This window comes from Notamacropus eugenii, chromosome 3 (assembly GCF_028372415.1).
Source record: "Notamacropus eugenii isolate mMacEug1 chromosome 3, mMacEug1.pri_v2, whole genome shotgun sequence".
NCBI classification, from domain to species: Eukaryota; Metazoa; Chordata; class Mammalia; order Diprotodontia; family Macropodidae; genus Notamacropus; species Notamacropus eugenii.
The window spans coordinates 257,486,167-257,508,754 of NC_092874.1; the positions used below are offsets into that span (position 1 = coordinate 257,486,167).

General features: G+C 38.1%; 1 protein-coding gene across 6 annotated transcripts in view; it reads left to right on the forward strand.

Annotated features, from left to right (window-relative positions):
• The window catches only part of NAV3 (neuron navigator 3), a 1,098,252-nt gene that overhangs the window by 825,480 nt on the left and 250,184 nt on the right, over positions 1-22,588 (forward strand). For all 6 annotated transcript variants that reach the window (XM_072655445.1, XM_072655444.1, XM_072655443.1 and 3 more), the window contains 2 exons: positions 8,758-8,826; positions 12,321-12,460. In XM_072655445.1, the coding sequence (XP_072511546.1) occupies positions 8,758-8,826; positions 12,321-12,460 (209 nt within the window). The remainder of the gene's footprint in view (positions 1-8,757; positions 8,827-12,320; positions 12,461-22,588) is intronic.

Genomic DNA, 22,588 nt, shown 5'->3' on the forward strand with positions numbered 1-22,588 from the left:
GATTAACTGTTTGTAGTAGATCACAAAGAAAGTATATTGTAATTCTTAAACGGAGTTTGAAGTGAATTACTCTGGATGATGTGAAAGAATTCACAATGCTGAATGTAGGAGTTGAGGTGTGTATGTGTGTTTGTGTGTGTACACTCACCTTTGATAGACACTCCACCTTACATTTACTTGTCATCCTACACAACTCTTGTCCGTGTTTTACTGTTGTTTCTTCATAGATATTCTTTTTCACATATTGAAGTGATGCCTACGCTCTTATATCATAAAGGTGCCAGTGTAGGACTTGGATTACTTATTTGTCTTCATATCATAGACTATATCTCTTACATAGTCACAAATGTCTTTATTATATCTTTACTATACTTTTGGCCTACAACATGGAGTCCAAAAGAGCAGAAAATCTACCATACTGCTTTTGTTAAGGTGTGCACTAGCAGAAAATGGATGAATGGTTTCATTAGCTGGGACATTGGACTGGATGAACCTTCCAACTCTAAGATGCCATAGTTTAAAGTTTTTCATAACCTAGCTCCTCCTACCTTTCCAGTTTTCTTACACCATCTCCAACTGGAGAAAATGATGATACTTAACATCCAATGTCAGCAGTCGTCAACCTACAACTGAAGCAGATGGAACCAAAGCAGAGGCTGAAGAACATTTACAAGAAAAAATCTTTAAACCACAGAAATATCAAAAGTCAAAGCCTCAGTAAAACCTCATTACAGACAAACCAAAAGAGAAGAATCTAAAATTTAAAAAAAAAAAACAGAAGGAAAGAGTGATACCTCCAAAACAAATAAATGCTCACATAAACTTACTAGCTGTGTGATGTTCGTCAAGATATTTAACCTCTCTGCTTTAGTTTACTCACCTGTAAATAACTGAATAAAGAAATCTGTCATATTTCTGAAATTTGCTGGTGACATCAAACTAGGACAAACAATTAACACACTGGATGCCAGTTGGCATACAAAATGATCTTGAGATGCCAGAACATTGGGCCAAATATAACAAGATGAAATCTAATAGAGAAAAAAATACTGAAGTTTTATGCTTAGTCTGAATTTAAAAAAAAAAAATCACTTTCACTAATACAAGAAAGAAAAGGTCCATTTAGATAGAAACTTGCCTGAAAATGGTCTGAGAGATTTTGTGCACTGTGAGTTCAATATAAATCAAATGCTAAGACAGTGAAGAAAGCTTTTGTTATTATAATCATGTGAAAGTGGCATAGGTTCTTGGAAATCATACATCAGAATTTATAATCAATCTATTGTATTTTTATGGAGGGAGTTATCATAACTAGATGTCATAGTGGATAGAGTCCTGAGTTTGGAGTCAGAAAGATTCTTCTTCCTGAGTTCACATCTGATCTCAGATACTTACTTGCTATGTGATCCTAGGTATGTCACCTAATCCTGTTTGCCCCAGTTTCTCATCTGAGTTGGAGAAGGAAATGGCAAGACACTCTAGCATCTTTGCCAAGAAAACCCTAAATGAGGTCCTGAATAGTCAGACATGACTGAAAAACAACTAAACAATAGTTTTGCCTTTTGTTTGCATTTTCTTCATGTTTTAAACCTGAATTCTCTTCCCTTTGAAGAAATCCATCAGTAAGCATTTATTAAGTACCTGTTTTTTGACAGCTATTGTTCTGAGTAGTAGGGATATCAATGCAAGGTAATGTCCACTGTGCTAAACTCTCATCAGACTACCTGTACCACAATCCATAATGTGTTCAGCTTGGAGTGCTGCATGTTTTTTGGAAGACATTGATGAACTATAAAATTTCCAGTGAATAATGCTTTCATAATGGCAAAAGGCATTAAATTCCTGCAGTATGTGTACAAGAGAGGCAAATTAAGTCTGATACAAACCTAAAATGTGGTGTGTGGATTAGCCCATGTTAAGATATTTATGTCTTACACATGTGGATTTGGGGTTAGAATGAATAGATATCTCCAGAATCTGGCTCACTCATCTTGAAAGGAGACTGTAGTAATCACCTTGATATGGGAATTGGAGAGATATTTTTGAGCATTAGCTATTTTTTCCTATCTCCAAGCATGGTTTTAGACTAGAATTATATCTGTCTGCACATCCCTCATTCCAAATTTCTGGTATATAGATAGGAAATCAAAATTCCTCCCCTGGATACTCTTAGAAGTGGAAGGTAGCCCTCAGTTTGCATCTGTCAACATGCCTTCTTCTTCCAAATACTGGTTATAAAATAGAACATCACAAATGGTAAATACTGAGTAATTCCAATTCTTTAAGTAAAAGAGCAAACAAAAATTGGAGTTCTACAGATTAGAATATGCCAAACAATACACAATGTGAATAAGCATTCCACATAGGGGAGCAACATATCTCAACTCAAACCAAGGGAGAGCTCCCTATCTTACTCAAAAGAAAATTCACCAGTGTCTCTAAGGAGGCAAAGTGGAAATCAAAATTGTGCTGAGGAATTGGCTTCTTCTACATGTCTGCAGGTTCTACAGTGTTGTTTTTTCTCTTTCCTCTCGTTGGAATTGGTCCCAAAGACAATATACTCCTACATGTGTCTTTTCTGTAATGCTTACACTAACACCTCCTTTCATATAGGCATGTAGCATTGTGTCAGAAGTCTGTCCGCAGACTGAGTCTTCTGCATACAAAACAGCATATATTATACCCCAGATGTAGAAACCAAGATAACATAAGGAAAACACTTTGTTAAGTTGTGCTATCCCAAAAATGCAATGGGCTACGTTAGGAAGTAATGATTACCCCCTTTCTTGAGACCTTTAAGGAAAAGCTATATGAGCACTTGGTGAGTAAGTTGCAGATAAGTTCTTTTTACAGTATTTGTTGTGCTAAGCAGCCAAAAACGTCTCTTTTAGCTCTGAAATTTAATGATTATGTGAATTTACAAATGGTTTACCTAATATTATTCATCTTTATTGGCATGAATCCACTTTCTTCCACTTAGAATGTGGAATGAATTTGTCTGAGGCTCTCAGTAGCATTGACTGATCCCAAAACTGCATTAAATAAGGCTGAAAGAAAACTTGAAAGCCGGTGAGTTCTTTCTTCCTCCTGAACCTCTCAAGATAATCATACTTATTATGAAGACTCATAGGATCAAAGAAAATTAAGAGTTGGAAAGGACCTCAATGGCCAACCCGTACTAGAAAGGAATTCCCCTGTAACATAGAGGACAATCTCTCAGACAGCCTTTGCTTAAAGACATCAGTGAGGGGGGAATCTACCAAGTCCCAAAGCATTCCATCCCTGCTTTGGACAGTTATAATTATTAAGTTTTTTTTCTTGTTCCCCTGAAATCAAGCTTAAATTATTCTCTTTAAAACTTATTTCCCCTGGTCCTGGTTCTGCCTTCTGGGACTGAACAGAACAAGTCTAATGTTGTTCCAGCTTTTCAGATATGTTCATACCATTCTCACATCTCATTCCTCCACCTTCATCAGATCTTATTGTCTTTAAAGGATACATGTCCAGATCCTTCAATAGATACTCTTAAGACAAAGGAAATGGAAAGAAACAGAGAGTTTATGAGGTTGGCTTTAATGGAATTTGTATTTAATTTGTCATTCATCTTTATCATCACATCCAGAAGTGGGTAATTATTGTGTTACTATGACTTTTAATAATGCTGATGCAGAATTGTAGAACTGACTGTAGCACAGAAGGCAGGGGGGTGACTTTAAAAGCCAGGAAGACTAGAGTTCAGGTCTTACCTCTGACACACTGTCTATGTGTCTTTGGACAAGTACCTTAAACTCAGTATTTGAAGCAACTCTATAAGACTATAAACAGTAGAAAATCTGACGATTCAAGTGGTAGAGGGAATTTTCTCATCTGGGACTACATATGCCAATGACTAATAAGATGTCTATCTCCCTTTCTCCCCCTCCTCCCTCTCTCTCTCTCTCTCTCTCTCTCTCTCTCTCTCTCTCTCTCTCTCCATCCCTCCCCCCCCTCTCTCTCCCTCCATCTCTCTCTCTCTCTCTCCATCTCTCTCTCCATCTCTCTCTCCATCTCTCTCTCTCTCTCTCCATCCCTCCCCCCCCTCTCTCTCCCTCCATCTCTCTCTCTCTCTCTCTCTCTCTCTCTCTCTCTCTCTCTCTCTCTCTCTCTCTCTCTCTCCGTCCCTCCATCCCTCCCTCCTTCCCTCTCTCTCTCTCTTTTTCTCTCCCTCTCTCTTTCTCTTCCTCCTCCCCCTCTCTTTCTCCCCCTCTTTCTCTCTCCCACCCCCTCTCTGTTTCTCTCTCTTCCTCTCCCTCCCCCTCTCCTTCCACCTCTGTCCTTCTCCTCTGTCACCCTTTATTTATACCCCTCTATATCTTTTGCTCCCTCCATCTCTCTCCCATTTGTTTGACTATCTTTCCCCTTCTCTCTCCTTCATTCCTCCACTTTTCCTCCTTCCTGTCCAGTAAGTCACTAGTACTGATGAAGCTGGATTGAGGTCTTCAGTTCACCCATTCTGTTTACCAAGGGTTCAGTCAATAGCCTATCATTTGATTTTTTTAAAATTTGGGATGAGGAAATAGAGAAATCTAGCAGAGGTTAAATAGCTTCACCAAGGGCACCTGGTACCAAAGTTGGATTTCAAGCCAGAAGCTAAAAATTTCTTAAATGTTTATTATCCCTGCACACTGCAGTTTCTTCTTTAAGAATAAGAAGAGTAAATTAAAGAAAAAGTTAGAAAAGAGGAAGACAAGAAGGAAGGTAGAAAGAAGGAAGAAAGATGAAAAGGAAGGGAAAGAAGAATAATTCATCTTTTGTGGATTCTGAACTTCTTGATTTGTTAACATCTGGAAGCAGGAATAGCTTATGTAGAGTTGGCCGGGGATTTGGGGCTCTGGCAGTTGTTTGTGGCATAAATGGGTAAAATGTGATCTAATGCTACCTGGGGGGTATGAAATGAAAGTAATTAGTGAGTTGGTGAAACCTGTGTGTTAGCTATGCAGTTTTTTTTTTCCCTTTACTTGTTAACTAGAAGGTTTTTTTGGGTGGAAAATATACTGTGTTGTACGGTGAAAAAAAGAAGCTGGCATAGCAACGTAATTTTAATGCCAAGAATGTGTGATTTAGGAGGTTCTATAAGGTTTTCAAGCAATCAGCATCTCTCCCTTTCCTTTGGCATGGTAGTTTATCCTTAAGAAATTAAACACACTAGGAAGGATCTATGATAGAAGATTATTGCAAACGCCATCCAAATGATTGGTGCCCTCTCAATAGATATGAGTCCATTTTGGCATTAGACGCCTTCTTGGATACCTCTCCATAACTAATATTTCCCAGGCTACCACCACCCCAGGATTTAGTTAAGTTCTGGGCTACTCCTAAAAGATAGCTTAAGAACCCCCACTGATAAGTTTACCATTAAACAGCCAGATAATATGATCTGCTCAAAGCGAAGACATTTACTGGAGTAGCAAATAAGAAAAATGACAGCCCCCATAGCAATCTGGGGAATACTCTTAAACAGATATACAGAATAAGTGGAAAGAGGGGATCCACATAGAGTTCAGAAATGCAGAGATACGGGAAGTACATGTGTCCAAGTCAACTTCCCCCTTGAGAGTTGTTAGCCCTGCTAATCTCCCTTTGTGATATCATGCCGTGGTATCAACCTCATGGAGGCTGGCACATTTCCTAAGTGAGTTACTCTACTGTGCTCCCTGGGCCTGTTTTGAGGGGAGTAAAATTATCTCATGTGCACTGTTCATTCTTGCATTCAGATAAAATCCCAGTTTGGAGTATCACTCTACCTTGTCCGGAACAAGAGCACATAGCTTAAAACTAGTAGGATTCTTTGCTTTGGGACCTTGTTGGCAGTTTGCACAAAGATCTGGAGATAGGAAATGGCATGAGAACAGGAAACAGCACATTCTTCAGCTTTACTACTTGACTTATCCATGAAGGGGATTAGTGTGAAGATAGGGTTTAACAAAATTTTGGAGTGCCTTGGATACTAGGGTAAGGAGGCAATATTTTATTTGGTTGATGGTAGATAGCACTGTCAGTTTTAAAGGAGAGTAATGTAATGAGATCTGTGCATCACAAAGCTTATTCTAGTAGTAGTGTGACACATTGACTAGAGAGGTACTGAGTTGCAAGTCTAGCTAGAAGAGTGTTATGAGTCTAGGCAGAAGATGACAAGTCCATACATTAGGCTTGTGTTGGTGCAAATGGAAAAGACTCAATAAAAACAGCAGACATAATGAAGGTAGAATCACCAAGATTTGGAAATTAATTGATAGTGAAAGTTGATAGTTAAAGGAGTTTAAAAGATGATGGATTTGAGAAAAATCAATAGAAATTATTGTCATTGTTGTTCAAGTATTCCAGTTGTGTCCAACATTTTGTGACTTCATTTGTAGTTTTCTTGAAAAAGGAACTGTAGTGCTTTGCCGTATTCTTCTTTAGCTCATTTTACAGATAAGGAGACTGAGGCAAATTAAGTGACTTGTCCAGGGACACACAGTTAGTAATCATCTGAGGCCAGATTTGAACTTAGCTTTTCCTTACTGTAGGCTTGGTGCTCTATCTACTGTGTCATAGACCCCCTAGATAGTGTGCTATTTTAAACTCCTTAGTTACAGATGAAGAAATGAGGGAGTTTAGGTGATATGCCCAAGACTATAGAAATTACAAGTTTCAGAGATGAAACTTGAACCTAAATATCCTGACTTTGTGTGAACTGACCATCAACAAACAGTGTGGGAGATCTTTGAGTCTGCTTTTCCCCTATTTTATGTCTGTGTATGTACATGCATATGTAAATAAACTTTTTAATTGATACAACAGAGATTGAGACATTTCATTCCTCAAAGGATACTACTGAAGTTGGTGGACTCATTCCTGAGACTGACGGAGATAGGGATTGGACTTGGCTCCCCATGCTTGCCCTTTTGTTCTAGTATTCTTAAACCTTGTCAAGTAGTTAAACCTCTTCTCAGCACAGATAATGACACTGGTATAGGGTGTTTATATAGTGAGGTAAATAAAGTTTTGATCAGCCTAAAAAAAGTGTAGAATTTACTTATGAAAAATTGACGATTAGATGAGTACCATAGCTATGTCTTGAGTGACCATTCCCTACTGTTGCATGAGATGTGTTCTGCCATGACTACACTTGTATCAGTGGTTCTCAAAGTGAAGTCCAGTCCACTAGGGAATCCTTTTAGGGAATCCAAAAGGTCAAAGATTTTTTCATAATAATACTAGATGTTTTAATTTCTAACATGCAAAATAAATATGTATTTGTATACATATGTAGATATATGTATATTTATATATAATTTTATGTATTTATATATGCATGTTTATACACATGCATGTGTGTATATATATGTATATATATTCTGCTTAAACGGTTTCGGATGTATTGAATAGTTTTTAAGAGTATAAGGGATCCTGAGACCAAATATTTTTGAGAACTACTGGTCTGTATCATGATGCCTACATTTGCATGTCCATAGTTTTGATCTTTCAGATAATAATCTTTTGTCTGTCTAATCATCACCATGTTTGTGAGCATACAGCAGAACTGTCTTGTCTTTCTGTCTTTCATAAATCTACCTGTCCATGTGCAGAAGGGGACAACAGAAAGGCTTCACTGATTTTCACAATAATGAGGTTGTGATTTGGAATATGGAGATTGTATAACAGTGGCAATCTCATCTGGAAATGGTTGCCCAAATGGTCTAGTTGAAGCTTCCCCGACTCCTACTTCCACCCCACTTTGGTCATTGATATCATCCCGCCATCTTGTAAGAAGAAATGTATCTCGCATTTAAGCTCGTGATGTAGCTCAGTGGGCAGAACACTGGCTCTCAAGTCAGAGGATCTCGGTTTAAATCCTGATTCAGATATTTGCTGTGTATGTGACCTTAGCCTCCTTGGTATGAACTTTCTCCATCTTTAAAATGAGGCAGAAGAAACAGATATTCTCTAAGATCCTTTTGGCTCTAACTCTATGACTCTATGACTCTACCCTGCACACGAGCTTTATTCAAATAGATTTAAACGTATTACTGAAAAATGTTATACAATAATGACCCATATTAACTGTAAGACCATAGGCAAGATGTTTAATTCAATATCCTAGGCAAATTTCTTAAGATCTGCTTGAGTGAAAAGAGTTTCTACTCTGGGAGTTTCCTTCACTGATTTAATTTGAAGTCCAAATCCTTATTTCCTTTATATATATTCATATATACCACAATAAAAAATATAAATGGAATGTAATGTATACATAATATGATAGTGTAATATATACATATATCTATATAGCAAGAATTGCTTAAATGATAGTTGCTTCTTAAGTTTTACTTTAATGGCTGATTTTTTAACTGTCACTTCCAGATACTAATTAGTAATCTCTATAGTAAAATTTGAGACATTCAGTTTACCAGGTTCATTCTAAAAAATGTAGAATATTTTAGCATGTTTTATTTCTTTTAAAATAGATCACACTTTGAGAAAATAGTCATATTTTCAAAAGTGAAAATGATTATTTTATATGGAGAAATCAATCTGTAATGTTACATAATCTCATAGTGTATTCATTACCTAAGATCATAATGTATGCCTTGCATTAATTCATAATTTTTTAATTAATTTGTTTTCATACATGTTCAGATTGCATTTCATGAACTCATAGTTTTCTTGTAAGTTTGTGCTTTCTTTGCATCTTTCAAGAATCTCTTTAATTCAATTTCTCTGTTTCTCCTCATACAGTCTGGCAGCCAGATATGCAGCTCAGTCTAATCACAGTGGGATTGCAACCAGTCAGAAAAAGGCTTCTAGGTCAGTTAATATCTCTAATTTATTGCTTATTAGTGATACTCAAGTATTCCCCCTTGATCTTTTGTGTTTTGGTCACTCTAAACTTTAAGAAATGTGTCTCCATGTTGGGGTCGGGGCAGAGAGGGACATTTTATAACATTAAACTATTCCTTAGCAAAGCTCTGTGCCAGCCAGGTCTTGGTGACCCACACTTTTACCGAAGACAACTATCCACCTTTAGGATCCTTCCAACGTATTTATTCTGATGCCAAAGTGAAACCTGGCTTGTCATATGGAACCACATCAGATGAGCAACATGAGTGTGAGAGGCTATATTCCCCAGATGACTGATGCATTCAGGAAATAATCCCAGATCATTCATGGACACTTCCCAAGATTGACCAAGGGCCAAGTTTAACACAAGTGTCAGAACTGAGAAAGGCTGACAAAGCTTTTTACAAAGGTCTCCTGTGAAGTCAGCCTCTGATCTTCTCTTTGGAAAGTAAATATTTACTGACAAGACATTAAGGCAGCTGGATTTTCTTCCTCTGCAGAGGGTGTGCATATTTAAGTTGGTTTACAGTTACTAGTCATGACAACTTGGTTCATTGTGTATCATTCAAGTTGAAATAGTCTAGAATGTAAAGAATACTCCGCAGAGTGCAGATGTAATATTTTGAATATACTATACTGCTGAGTGCATAATAATTGACTAGGAACAGGGGGGAAGGTAAGCTTGCTTCACACCCATGTTCATTACAGTAGTCTCTATCTTGTTCACTGGGGGACCTCCTCAGTGGTACTTCACTGAATTAATTAATGATCTTATTGCCTAATAATGTTATCATAAGTTCACTGCTTCTGAGGCCAGAACAGAGGTAGGTATTTTCCCTTTAGTTCTTCATTCTGATTTGTTTCTCTTTACTTTTGAAAATGATTTTATAGAGGACAATGGGAAAAGAAATTCAATGAAAAAATTAGAGCAAAAGAAATTATTTGGAAAAGTGTAAGAACAGTGTAATATATCAGGCATAACCTGTTACTGTCACTTCTGGAATCTATCACCTGCAAAATGTATTGCATATTATACAATATACTCAAATAATAATGTATAATTGATATTAATATTAGTTAATATATTAATAATATTAATCAATATGGTATATTAGTAATATATTAACATTAGTTATATAATAATATAGTATATTAATAATAATAATGAAAATTATACAATTGACTTGAAAAAATAAACATGTTAATATCTACATCTCTCATTTGTATCCCATTACCTTTAGTGAATCATCATAGTTTCTGAGCCACCCGGCAGATTTCATTGATATTTACCAGCATTGTCTCATTAGAATAATTGTAAATTTCAGGTCTTAGCTGATCTTCTGCCCTGAAGGCAGACTGCAGCTGATCACTATTCACCTGAAAGAGATAACTGGAAGAATTTGAAAAGTCTGCAGTTTTGTATATACCATGACCGCTAAAAATCTGTTTACCTTTATGTGCCTTAAAATGTCACCCCAGAAAACAAAGCAAAAAACCTTCTCCTCCAAGCAAACAAAATTATAAATACATTAAAGCTTGTTAAAAAGGATTCTAAGCCAATAGTTATTTACTCTTATATGATCATTTCGTTCTGTAACACAGTGTTGAACTTGTGGGGTTTGCAGTTTGCATGCACTGAGAAACTGTGTGATTCTGTGAATTGAAAGTAGTGGAATGATATCAAAATGAATTGAGCTGAATATTTTTATAGATGCCTTTTTCAAAGAGTTCATATATTAAATCTTAATGTTGAAAATGCAAGGATATTTAATAGAAATGTGTTCATGATATAGAAGCATCAAAAAAATGAGAAATGCCTTCCAGTTATAGATTATCTATTTTTATGATTTGTCTTTTCCTAATAAATAGTATGACCTAACAGCTTTACCCAAGAGCCTTCAGATGGTGGCAGCAGATAACAGGAAATCTACTGAATAGCCAGTAATAACTTATTTTCTCACATGGTCTCAAAGTGTCAACATTAGTTGGATTTTAATATCCAACTATTAAAATCCAAATATTAAAATAATAAATTTTTTCTTACTAGAAATATGCATTTATTTACTAAAATGCACACACCAGCACTATAAAATCAGCATGCTCCTGGTCCCTTGTTAGGAAGCAGTCAATGATTACATTTTAAAAAGGAAATTACTTAAAACAGTATTTCAATCCATTATGTACATATAGATTCAACTTATTAATGTTAGGTCATAACATCCTAATGTTCTGCACTTAATGACATTATATCCAATGATAGTGGGCAAATTTTAGGACTTCTTTTTAACATCCAGGATTTTTGTGTTTCTACATATATATGATATTAGTTGTACTATTGATATTCACCAATTTAAAAATGTACAATGGAAAAAAATTATGAATTTAGAAATTCTTTTCATAAGATTTGTACATTAAAATATAATTAAAAACAATAATACATATGTGTATAGTATTATTTATTCATTCTAAAGAAGACATGATTGCCAAATTATGATACTGAGTTATGCTAAATATTTTATTGGAATGAAAGGCAAAATGCTAATGGTTGGTAAACATGTGATTTCACAAACTCTGATATCCCTGTAGTGAGCCCAGGGACCTTCTCCCACAGACTGGGAACTATTGTGCTCCAGTGAGGGCAGCTAAAAATATACTTTCCACAATATACAAAGATAATTTGATGGTGCTGATTTTACAAGATTCATACAACGTGGATTTTGAGTTGCTTCAATAGTGATGCTAATTAATAGATTACAGCTGAGATATACTTGCTTCCCTTGTATAGTTTGTGACCAGTAGAGCACACTTGTGAGATGTATAAGTAGAGGGGGAGCATTTTTTTTAACACACATTCAAATAAACACAATTCTTCTATGAGAAGCTCACTACTCAATTGATATTGAACATGTACCCTTGACTTCAGAACCAAAATCTAAATAATTAACTCATCTGGTCTGACATTAACTTAACGAACATTAGCTATGAACAAATTGTTTTTAATATAAATTTTAGCCTTTCTAGTCATGCTAACTTTGGTTATTTCTATACAATATCCCCCAAAGTGGGTCAACTCAGTGAAGAAAGCAGCAGCACAATTGATTGTTGAATATTGTAGAAATGAGTCAATAAGCTATATTGATTCCCCCTGTTCCCATCACATAGAACAAGAAACTGCTAATTTTAGCTTAAAAATTACATTTTTACTTGCATTCCCATTGAAGTATTTTTTCCTTGGATAATTTATTAGGAAGTAAAACTATAATAGCCTTGAAGATGGGAACATTTAACCTTTTTTTAAAAATGCAACTCCTCTTAGAGACTGAAGAATTCTTCTTGGTACCTGCTGGGTCTGCCTAAAAATAGTTTAGGGCAGCTTATGCTCTAGTTGTGCCATTATTTCTTATCCTGCTCTTCCTGTCTTTTCTAGATGCACCATAACATCATTTATTATGATATTCTAGGCTTCCAGGGCCCTCAAGAGTGCCAGCTGCAGGCAGCAGTAATAAGGTCCAAGGAGCTTCTAATTTAAATCGGAGAAGTCAGAGTTTTAACAGCATTGACAAAAACAAGCCTCCACATTATGCAAATGGAAATGAAAAAGGTAAGTGTCTCACTATCTCATCATTACAGAAACAGTCTGGCACAGTCACCTTCTTCTGCCTCCCTTCCATTAAATTACATGAGACTAGACATTACTTTTAACTGGTGTAAGCTGTTGGAGCTGGGACGTGAACTTTGGAGTTACTCAGAGTGTATTTGACTTTTGAACCTGAAAAATCTTGGCTTTACTTTCCCTTTTCTCTCTTTTGGGACAAGCACATTTATAAAATGATTCTGTGTGTACAATTGTTTCCTTATACTTTTAAAGATGTTCAGTTTCCAACCTTATTATGAGAAAAATACCTCAAGTTAAAAACAATGACAACTTCCCTTTCACTTTGTGTGAAAGTCAGAATTTTGTTCATATTTCTGGGTGTTAGGAAATCAGCATCTACACAGTTCATCCTGGGATCTTTGACTCCATTTCCTGCAACAGAAATTCCAGGAATGTTCTCCAACCAGAGATTAAACAGCTAAAAATGAGTTGAGAATTTTTCTCTCCAAGCACTTACAGTTGGAGACAGACATCAAATTCATCCATGGTATCTCAGTGTTTGTTTCGCTTTAGAATATTCTTCCTTAATTTTTTTTTCCTTTTTTGGTCATAGAACACTTGGTAGTCTGGGGAAGCCTATATACCCTTTCTCAGAATAATGTTTGAAAATGTATGGAACACGTCGGATTACAAAGGAAGGAGACCAATTATATGGAAATAAAGATGTCTTTTTTCCACATCTAAGGTCATGGACTTTCTCTGAAAAGGTCTGTGGACCCAATGTTAAAAACTGCAATAGAACATCATTAAGATTATCTGTTCTCTCCTACATGCCCTAACGCCCAGTTTTTTTTAACATAAATATTAGACTCACAGAAATATGATGGACAGCCTTGTGTAAGGCTTTAATTAGGCAGATTAGATCTCATTTATTTAATCCTTTGAGATGTGCAAATTTAGAATCTGAAGAAATGAAGATTGTAAACAAATTTTATTGGGAAAATACATTGCATTTGGAGAGAATCCAAAGAAATGAAGCAGAGGAAAAGATTGCAGAGTGATTCAGAGCAAGAAGTACTTGATTTAGATTTCGAAGACTTTGATTCTCATCTCCCTCTTTCATTTATTACTGTGTTGTTCAGTCTTTTTCAGTCTTTGTAGCCCCGTATGAGGTTTTCTTGGCAGGGTTACTAGAATGGTTTAACATTTGCTTCTCCAGTTCATTTTAAAGATGAGGAAACTGAGGCAAACAGGGTTAAGTAACTTGTCTAGGGTCACACAACTAGTAAGCCTTTGTTGTGGTTTGTCCTTCATTCTCAAAGAGGAATTGAATTGAATTCAGGAAGGTGATACCATGAGTTGCAAGTGAACTGGATTTAAGTGATGGAGGTCTGTGAAAAGTCACCAGTCTTACTTTCTCCTATGGAATCATCTGGGTCCAGTGGCAAGAATACAGATCAGGATGACTGGAGATGACCCCTGATGCAGTGGAGGACCTTGGTCTTTTTAAGCTAAGGTCTTTCCCAGGTCTCAATGTGACTGAGGCAAAGCCCATTTAATAATTAAGACTGGGTTGTTGTTGTGTTTATCCTTTGTTTTTGAAGAGGACCAAGACATGGGAGAAATAATTTATGTGCATGTGTAAGGCTGGGTAAGAAATGAGGTAAAGAATGACCTTTTTTACCTAGTCAAAAAAGAATCACTCTGGGAGGAAAAGACTCTCAGAGTTTACTGACCAATACAAAAACCAGTTGCAATTTCCTTTCACTCTGGGCTACATTTGAATTCACAATGATGAGGTTGCCTGCTTTCAGACCTGGCAGTCGGAGCATTTTATCACCTAGCTACTCCAGCTAGGTGTTACATGTGTAATCGGAGAAAATCTTTTAACCTCTAGCCCTATTGTCTGCCCTAAATTTATCATTTCACTCCTTTCCCAGGTGAGAAGAAGACTGCTACCTTGAGATTGAATAGACTAGCTTTGTTTTCATTCTGTTCACATCCAGGCCTCTATTAAGCCTGCCCCATTGCCCCAAGAGAAACTTCAAGCCTTGCCTGCCTCCCCCAACTGTCCAGCTTCCATTTATGTTTTATCTTTCCCATGTAAGACAGTAGTATCCTTGATGACAAGAGCTGCTTTCCTTGCTTGCTTTTAAACCTGGTCCCCTCCCACTGCTTAGAAAAATGTGTGTGTTCGTCCTTCGTTACCAAAGAAGACCATACCATTGGAGAAATGTTGACATGACTTGCACTTAACTTTGTTTTGAGTGAGTGAGGGCTGTGCAGGTCACCAGCCTCACTCCTCCTCCCGAGCCATCTGAGTCCAGTGACCAGATATTCATCAGGATGACTGGAGATGACCCAGGATGAGGCAACTGGAGTTAAGTGACTTGCCCAAGGTCACACAGATAGTGTCAAATGTCTGAGGTGAGATTTGAACTCAGGTCCTCCTGACTCTTGCACTGGTGCTCTATCCAATGTACCACCTAGTTGCCTCACTTAGCAAAATGACTAACATGTAGTAAGCATTTAACCAGTGCTCTACTGCTCTTGGCCTCAGTTTTCTCATTTGTAAAATGAGGACATTATATTAGATCAAGGATTCTTAACCTTTTTTGGATTCCTTTAAGCAGTCTGGTGAAGTCTAATATTCCTGTGGTTTGTATCTTGAATTCATAATTGAAAGAAATAGTAAATTTCGGTTAGAGGCATATAAATTTTTTAAAAAAGGATTCTTTCCCATCCAAGTTCATAAACTGCTTAAAATTTATCCACAGACGTAAACCCAGGGGTAAATGGACTTAGCAGTAAAAATCTCTTAAAAGGTCCCTCACAGCTTTATAAGTATAAATCCAAAATTAATTTAAAAAATCTCACTTTGCATTTGTGTGTATGTGTGTGCTGGACATGGGGGAGAGGTTCAGTGACAAGTGAAGGAATTCTTTGGTATTTTCAAAGATTTAAAAACTGGGAAGTCATTAAGGAATTGTTGGTGTCTGTATGAAGCCACCTGTGTAGGCTGAAAACTAAGTAATTGGTCTGACCTGAGAGGATAGTAAGTCAACTTCCCAACCACACTTTGCAGATTCAGTTTCAGTACAAGCCACCCTACAGTTATATTTCCACTTAAAGGTCTTTAGGCCTGTTCAGACAGTTGATTTGATTGGGGCAGATTTTGTTTTGCTCTGACTCCCGTGTTGTTGGTTGATTAGCTGATAGAGCTCTCCACTTACTGCCTGAGTGGGCATTCTACAATCATGAATTCCTCTCTATGAAAAGTTATCTTAGTAAAAAAAAAAAAAATTAAAACACTTCTTTTTATAAGATAAAAGAATTGAGATGAGGAAGTGGTTTATTATTTAGAGATTATTTAGTGACATCCCTTTATTTTAAAGATGAGAAATTGGAAGACTGGAAAATTGAGATAGCTTGTCCATATTCATATAGGTCGCAAAGCAGCATTTGAACACAGAGCTTCTGTGTACCAATTCATTGCCCTTACCACCACCTCATGATATGCCAAGATCAAGAGAAGTAGGAGGTAAGGCTGGAATAAAGTGACAGAAGACCTTGAAGGCCAGGGTCAGACATATGTTGTTTATCTGGTAGGCAATGAAGAGACAAATGTGATTTTTGAGGAAGAGAGTGATTGTGATCATATAGATACCTTATTAGATGATTCAGTAGTAGGGTAAGGGTGTCAAATACCTGATGACAGGACATAATGGACCCTTAAAACTCCTAAAATGAGATTGGGAAATACATAACAAAATAAATAAAAAATATAATACAACATAGATAATGTTAGCCACATGGACCTGTTTCTATTTGAGTTTGATACCACTGGTGTAGGGGCAGTTAGGTGGCTCCATAGTGCACAGAGTGCCAGGGCTGGAGTCAGGAAGATTCCTCAGATTGAGTTCAAATCTGACCTCAGACACTTACTAGCTACACAACCCTGGGTGAGTCACCTAACCTTGTTAGCCTCAGTTTCCTCATCTGTTAAATGAGCTGAACAGGGAAATGGCAAATCACTCCAGTATCTTTGTATTGTATCCAGATACCACTATCTAGGAAAGCACCAAATAGGGTCAAGAAGAGTTGGACATGACTCAGATGACTGAACAACAACATGTCATTCATGATTTTTTAATCTGCTTCATTCTGGACTCCCTTTATGCTGGAGATAGCTAGGTGACTCAGTAGATAGAGTGCTAGACCTGGAGTCAGGAAGACCTAAGTTCAAATTTGGCCTCAGACACTTACTAACTGTGTGACCTTGGGCAAGTCACTTAACTTCTGTTTGCCCACTGGAGATGGAAATGACAAACAAGTCCAGTAAGAAAGGTCCATGCATAGCATTGGTGTGCTATGGTGCACTGGGTCACAAACAGCTGCTGGACATAGATAGGCTTGGAATCAGAAGAAGGTGAGTTTAAATCTTGTCTCTAACTCTTACTAAGTATGTGACCCTGGGAAATTCACTTAACTTCTGTCTGCCAAGGGTTCCTCAACTTTAAAATACAGATAATAATTGTACCTCTCTGGAATGGTCATCATGAAAATCAAATGGGATGATATTTGTAAAGTGCTTAGCACAGTACCTGGCACATAGTAGTTCCTTAATAAAGGTGTGTTATCTTCCTTCCTCCTTTTCTCCCTCTCTCCCTTTACCCACTAGTTCATTTATGAGGTGTAGGTGATTCCCAGTGAAGGACCTGCATCATACCCTGATGTACACTCTAGAGCATGCTTTCTAACACCTGCTCCTTTCAGAGTTCAGTGTCTTTAGTGGATAACACTTCTCAGTTTTCTTATAAAATAAAATAAAATAAATAGGCTTCTCAGTCTATTTTAAGATGATTCTCCACTTGAAATGAACTCCTGAGATCACTGACTGTCCTAGAGTTGTTGAAGATATCCCAACTCTTCAAGTTCTGGAAATTAAAATGAAACAAATTAAAATGACAACAGCTAAAGTCTAAGCCTTCATTTAAACAAAGCATCTTTTATCACCTCAATTCTTCTTTGCCCCCACTGGTCAGGGAGAATTTGTACATAGCATTTGGAGAATGTTCTATTTTTGAATCACCACTAGGTGGAGACAAATATCTACAATGTATGGCTTTTCATTGTGGACCTTAGATTCCTGCATTGTGTGTCTACTAAAAGCTACATCAAGGGGATAGAGTTATTCATATGTTTAGCCTCTTAATTCTAATTAGCATATATAACTGTTTAAAATAGTAATTTCTATAGTATGTAAAATTGGTCATAAAAGCACTAACAGCATAGATAAAATGTTTTTAAAAATATATTAACAAAGGCTTTGAGGATATATCTTGCTACAACATTTTATGTTGGAAGGATGTGCACACATATGCAAAAACATGCCTCCATAGATATTAGCTGTGTGACACCTTGTCAAATTCCTTGACCTCACATTGCCATAGACAAATCTCTAAAACTCTAAATTACTGAGAAAGTGCCAACCTGCCACGGTAGAGGGAATCTGTTTCTTCAGAATCTGCTATGGCAATGAAATTGCAGATCATCACTATCATTATGCTGGACAGCAAATGTTAAATTAGATATACTCTTTCTTGGTACATTTCAATCACCTTTAAAAACCTGGGAATCGCATGAATATAGGATCCTACTTTTTGAACTGAAAAGATGTTACTGAGTCCAATTCCAATTTTTTTACAGGTTAAGAAACTGAGCCCCAGAATAGGTAATTAACATTAAAGGCTGAATTCGAACCGAAGTCATCTGAATCCAAATCAATGCTTTTCACTGGATGACATTAGTATCCCATTTTGTACTTTAAAGAAAATTCTAACAGCATTCAATATTACCTTGATATTTTAGTTTATATGCATGATACTTAATACAAGGTATCCTAGAAATGCATTTTTAACAGGGTTTTTCTTAAAGAAGCTTTAATAGGTCAAAACTGCACTAAACTTTTGGGACAGCCTATTCAATAATATGTGGTATAACCAGCTGTTGTTCAGTTGTGTCTGACTTTCCATAACTACATTTGGGGTTTCTTGGCAAAGATACTGGAGTGATTTGTCATTTCCTTCTCTAGTTGATTTTATAAATGAGGAAACTGAGACCAACTGTGTTATGTGGCTTGCCTAGGGTCACACGGTTGTTAAGCGTCTGAGGCCAGATATGAACTCGGGAACATGAGTCTTCCTGACTCCATGACTAGCATTCTATCAACTGTGCCCCCAACTGCTGATGATTTACAATCATATTTTATATAATATGCTATTTATAAATATGAGTGATAAAGATGAAAGACCATTAACTTTAATGGAGCCAAAAGACCTGGATTCAAATTCTGCCTCTGATATCATCTATGTGACATAGGGTAATTAACTTAAACTAACTTGTTCTCTGTTTCATCAACTGTTAAATGAGGGTGCTGAATTAAATGGCTTCTGAGTTCTCTCTCTTTGTCTCACACATACGCACACACACACACACACACACACACACACACACATATATGTATAAGATCTATTTATGGGGGCGGAGCCAAGATGGCGGGGTAGAAAGACACACATACACATAGCTCCGAACCCACAACCCACAGAACGGCTAGAGGGGACCAACTCACGGTGAATTCTGCACCCAGACGCCACGGAATATTGGAGCGAGGGAGATTTCTGTTCCGGAGAGACCTGCAAACCTCTCGCGGGGCGTCCTTCGTGCTGCGGACTGGGCGCCGGGACTGGGAGCTGAGTGCAGCCCTGCAGCGGCCGCAACACCGTGAGGAAAAGATCCGAGCGGGCTACGGGGACGGGATCTCCAGCGGCCACGCAGGTCCCTCCACCCACAGAGGGACCTGCAAACCTCTCACAAAAGGTCCGTTGCGCTGCATACGCAGAGCCCAGCCCAGACCTACGGCAGCCGCGGCTTCGAGAGGTACAGATCCGAGCAGGCTTCAGGGACGGGATCTCCAGCAGCGGCACAAGCCCCACCACCCACAGGTGACGGGGGTCGGTGAGAGAGTCTCCTTGGCGGGTCGAGAGGGGAGTGGGGTGCCCCCATGGCTCGGGCCCCCCCAGGAGATAGAAGCTGAGAGGCGGCTGCAGATAGGGACTCCCCAAGCAGGCGGGAGCCTGGATCCATTGTGGAAGGTCTGTACATAAACCCCCTGAGGGAACTGAGCCTGAGAGGCAGCCCTGCCCCGACTTGACCACCTGAACTTAATTCTCACACTGAATAGCAGCCCTGCCCTCGCCAAAAGCCCTAAGGCGGGAAGCAGCATTTGAATCCCAGTCCCCAAACGCTGGCTGGGAGGACCAGGAGGCAAGGTGGGTGTGAGGAGAATATTCAGAGGTCAAGTCACTGGCTGGGGAGAATGCCCAGAAAAGGGAAAAGAAATAAAACTATTGATGGCTACTTCCTTGGAGAACAGACATTTCCTCCCTTCCTTTCTGATGAGGAAGAACAATGCTTACCATCATACAAAGACACAGAAATCAAGGATTCTGTGTCCCAGCCCACCCAATGGGCTCAGGCCATGGAAGAGCTCAAAAAGAATTTTGAAAATCAAGTTAGAGAGGTGGAGGAAAAACTGGGAAGAGAAATGAGAGGGATGAAAGAGAAGCATGAAAGGCAGATCAGCTCCCTGCTAAAGGAGAACCAAAAAAATGTTGAAGAAATTAACACCTTGAAAACTAGCCTAACTCAATTGGCAAAAGAGGTTCAAAAAGCCAATGAGGAGAAGAATGCTTTCAAAAGCAGAATTAGCCAAATGGAAAAGGAGATTCAAAAGCTCACTGAAGAAAATAGATCTTTCAAAACTAGAATGGCACAGATGGACGCTAAGGACTTTATGAGAAAGACAGATATCACAGAACATAGTGAGAAGATTGGAAAAATGGAAGATAATGTGAAATATCTTATTGGAAAAACAACTGACCTGGAAAATAGATTCAGGAGAGACAATGTAAAAATTCTGGGACTACCTGAAAACCATGATCAAAAGAAGAGCCTAGACATCATCTTCCATGAAATTATCAAGGAAAACTGCCCTGAGATTCTAGAACCAGAGGGCAAAATAAATATTCAAGGAATCCACAGAACACCGCAGGAAAGAGATCCAAAAAGAGAAACTCCTAGGAACATTGTGGCCAAATTCCAGAATTCCCAGGTGAAAGAGAAAATATTGCAAGCAGCTAGAAAGAAACAATTCAAGTATTGTGGAAATACAATCAGGATAACACAAGATCTAGCAGCCTCTACATTAAGGGATGGAAGGGAATGGAACAGGATATTCCAGAAGTCAAAGGAACTAGGACTAAAATCAAGAATCACCTACCCAGCAAAACTGAGTATAATACTTCAGGAGAAAAAATGGTCTTTCAATGAAATGGAGGATTTTCAGGTTTTCTTGATGAAAAGACCAGAGCTGAAAAGAAAATTTGACTATCAAACACAAGAATGAAGAGAACCATGAAAAGGTGAACAGCAAAGAGAAGTCATAAGGGACTTAATAAAGTTGAACTGTTTACATTCCTACATGGAAAGACAATATTTGTAACTCTTGAAACATTTCAGTATCTGGGTACTGGGTGGGAGTACACACACACACATGCACACACGCACACATACATAGAGACAGAGTGCACAGAGTGAATTGAAGAGGATGGGATCATATCTCAAAAAAAAAATGAAATCAAGCAGTGAGAGAGAAATATTGGGAGGAGAAAGGGAGAAATTGAATGGGGCAAATTATCTCTCATAAAAGAGGCAAGCAAAAGACTTATTAGTGGAGGGATAAAGAGGGGAGGCGAGAGAAAATCATGAGGTCTACTCTCATCACATTCCACTAAAGGAAAGAACAAAATGCACACTCATTTTGATAGGAAAACCTATCTCACAATACAGGAGAGTGGAGGACAGGGGCACAAGCAGGGTGGAGGGGAGGATAGAGGGGAGGGCATGGGGAGGAGAATGCAATCCGAGGTCGACACTCATGGGGAGGGAAAGGATCATAAGAGAATAGAAGTAATGGGGGACAGGATAGGATGGAGGGAAATATAGTCAGTCCTATACAACACAACTAGTATGGAAATCATTTGCAAAACTAAACAGATATGGCCTATATTGAATTGCCTGTCTTCCAAGGGGAAGGGGTGGAGAGGGAGGGAGCTAAAGAAGTTGGAACTCAAAGTGTTAGGACCAAATGTAATGTTCTTACCACTGGGTAACAAGAAATACAGATTAAGGGGTCAAGAAAGCTATCTGGCCCTACAGGACAAAAGAGAAGACGGAGACAAGGGCAGCGAGGGAGGATAGAGGAGAGAGCAGATAGGTCACAGGGGCAATTAGAAAGCTTGGGTCTGGGGGGGGGAGGGGAGAAAAGGGGAGAAAATTTGTAACCCAAAATTGTGTGAAAATAAATGTTAAAAGTTAATAAAAAAAAAAAGATCTATTTATGCATGCATAGGATATATTCCTATGTATATTTATGCATAAATATATAGATATGTGGAAATACATCTGTATATATACATTCTTCTGCTGAACATGGAACAGAGAATGCCCTGGTCAGGAAAGTCTATTTATCAATTCTAGTTGGCACCTTCTCAATGCACTTTTTAGTATTAAAGTGTTGCCAATGGCACTCAGAAGTGCCCCAGGTTGCAAAGCCGTTATGTGTCTAAGGGAGAATGTGAATCCTGAGGTGGGCTCCCTGTGTGCAATGTCATGCTGATTCTGACATTTATCTTACAAATAAATAAGCATATGTTTGTTGTTGAGTTGTTTTCAGTCACATCCAACTCTTCATGACTCCATCTGGGGCTTTCTTGGCAAAGATACTGGAGTGGTTTGCCATTTCCTTTTCCAGCTCATTTTATAGATGAGGAAACTGAGGCAAACATGGTTAAGTAATTTACCCAGTGTCACATAGCTAGTAAGTATCTGAGGTTAGATTTGAACTCAGGAAGATATCGTCTTGACTCCAGGACCAAGATTCTATACGCTGTGCCACCTAGCTACACCTGTCATCTCCTGTCACTTGGTAAAGGTGCCGTAATGGAAATGTAGATAATCGCTTGCTCTGTTTTGTCATGACATCATCAACATGCAATCATGTTGGAGTATGAT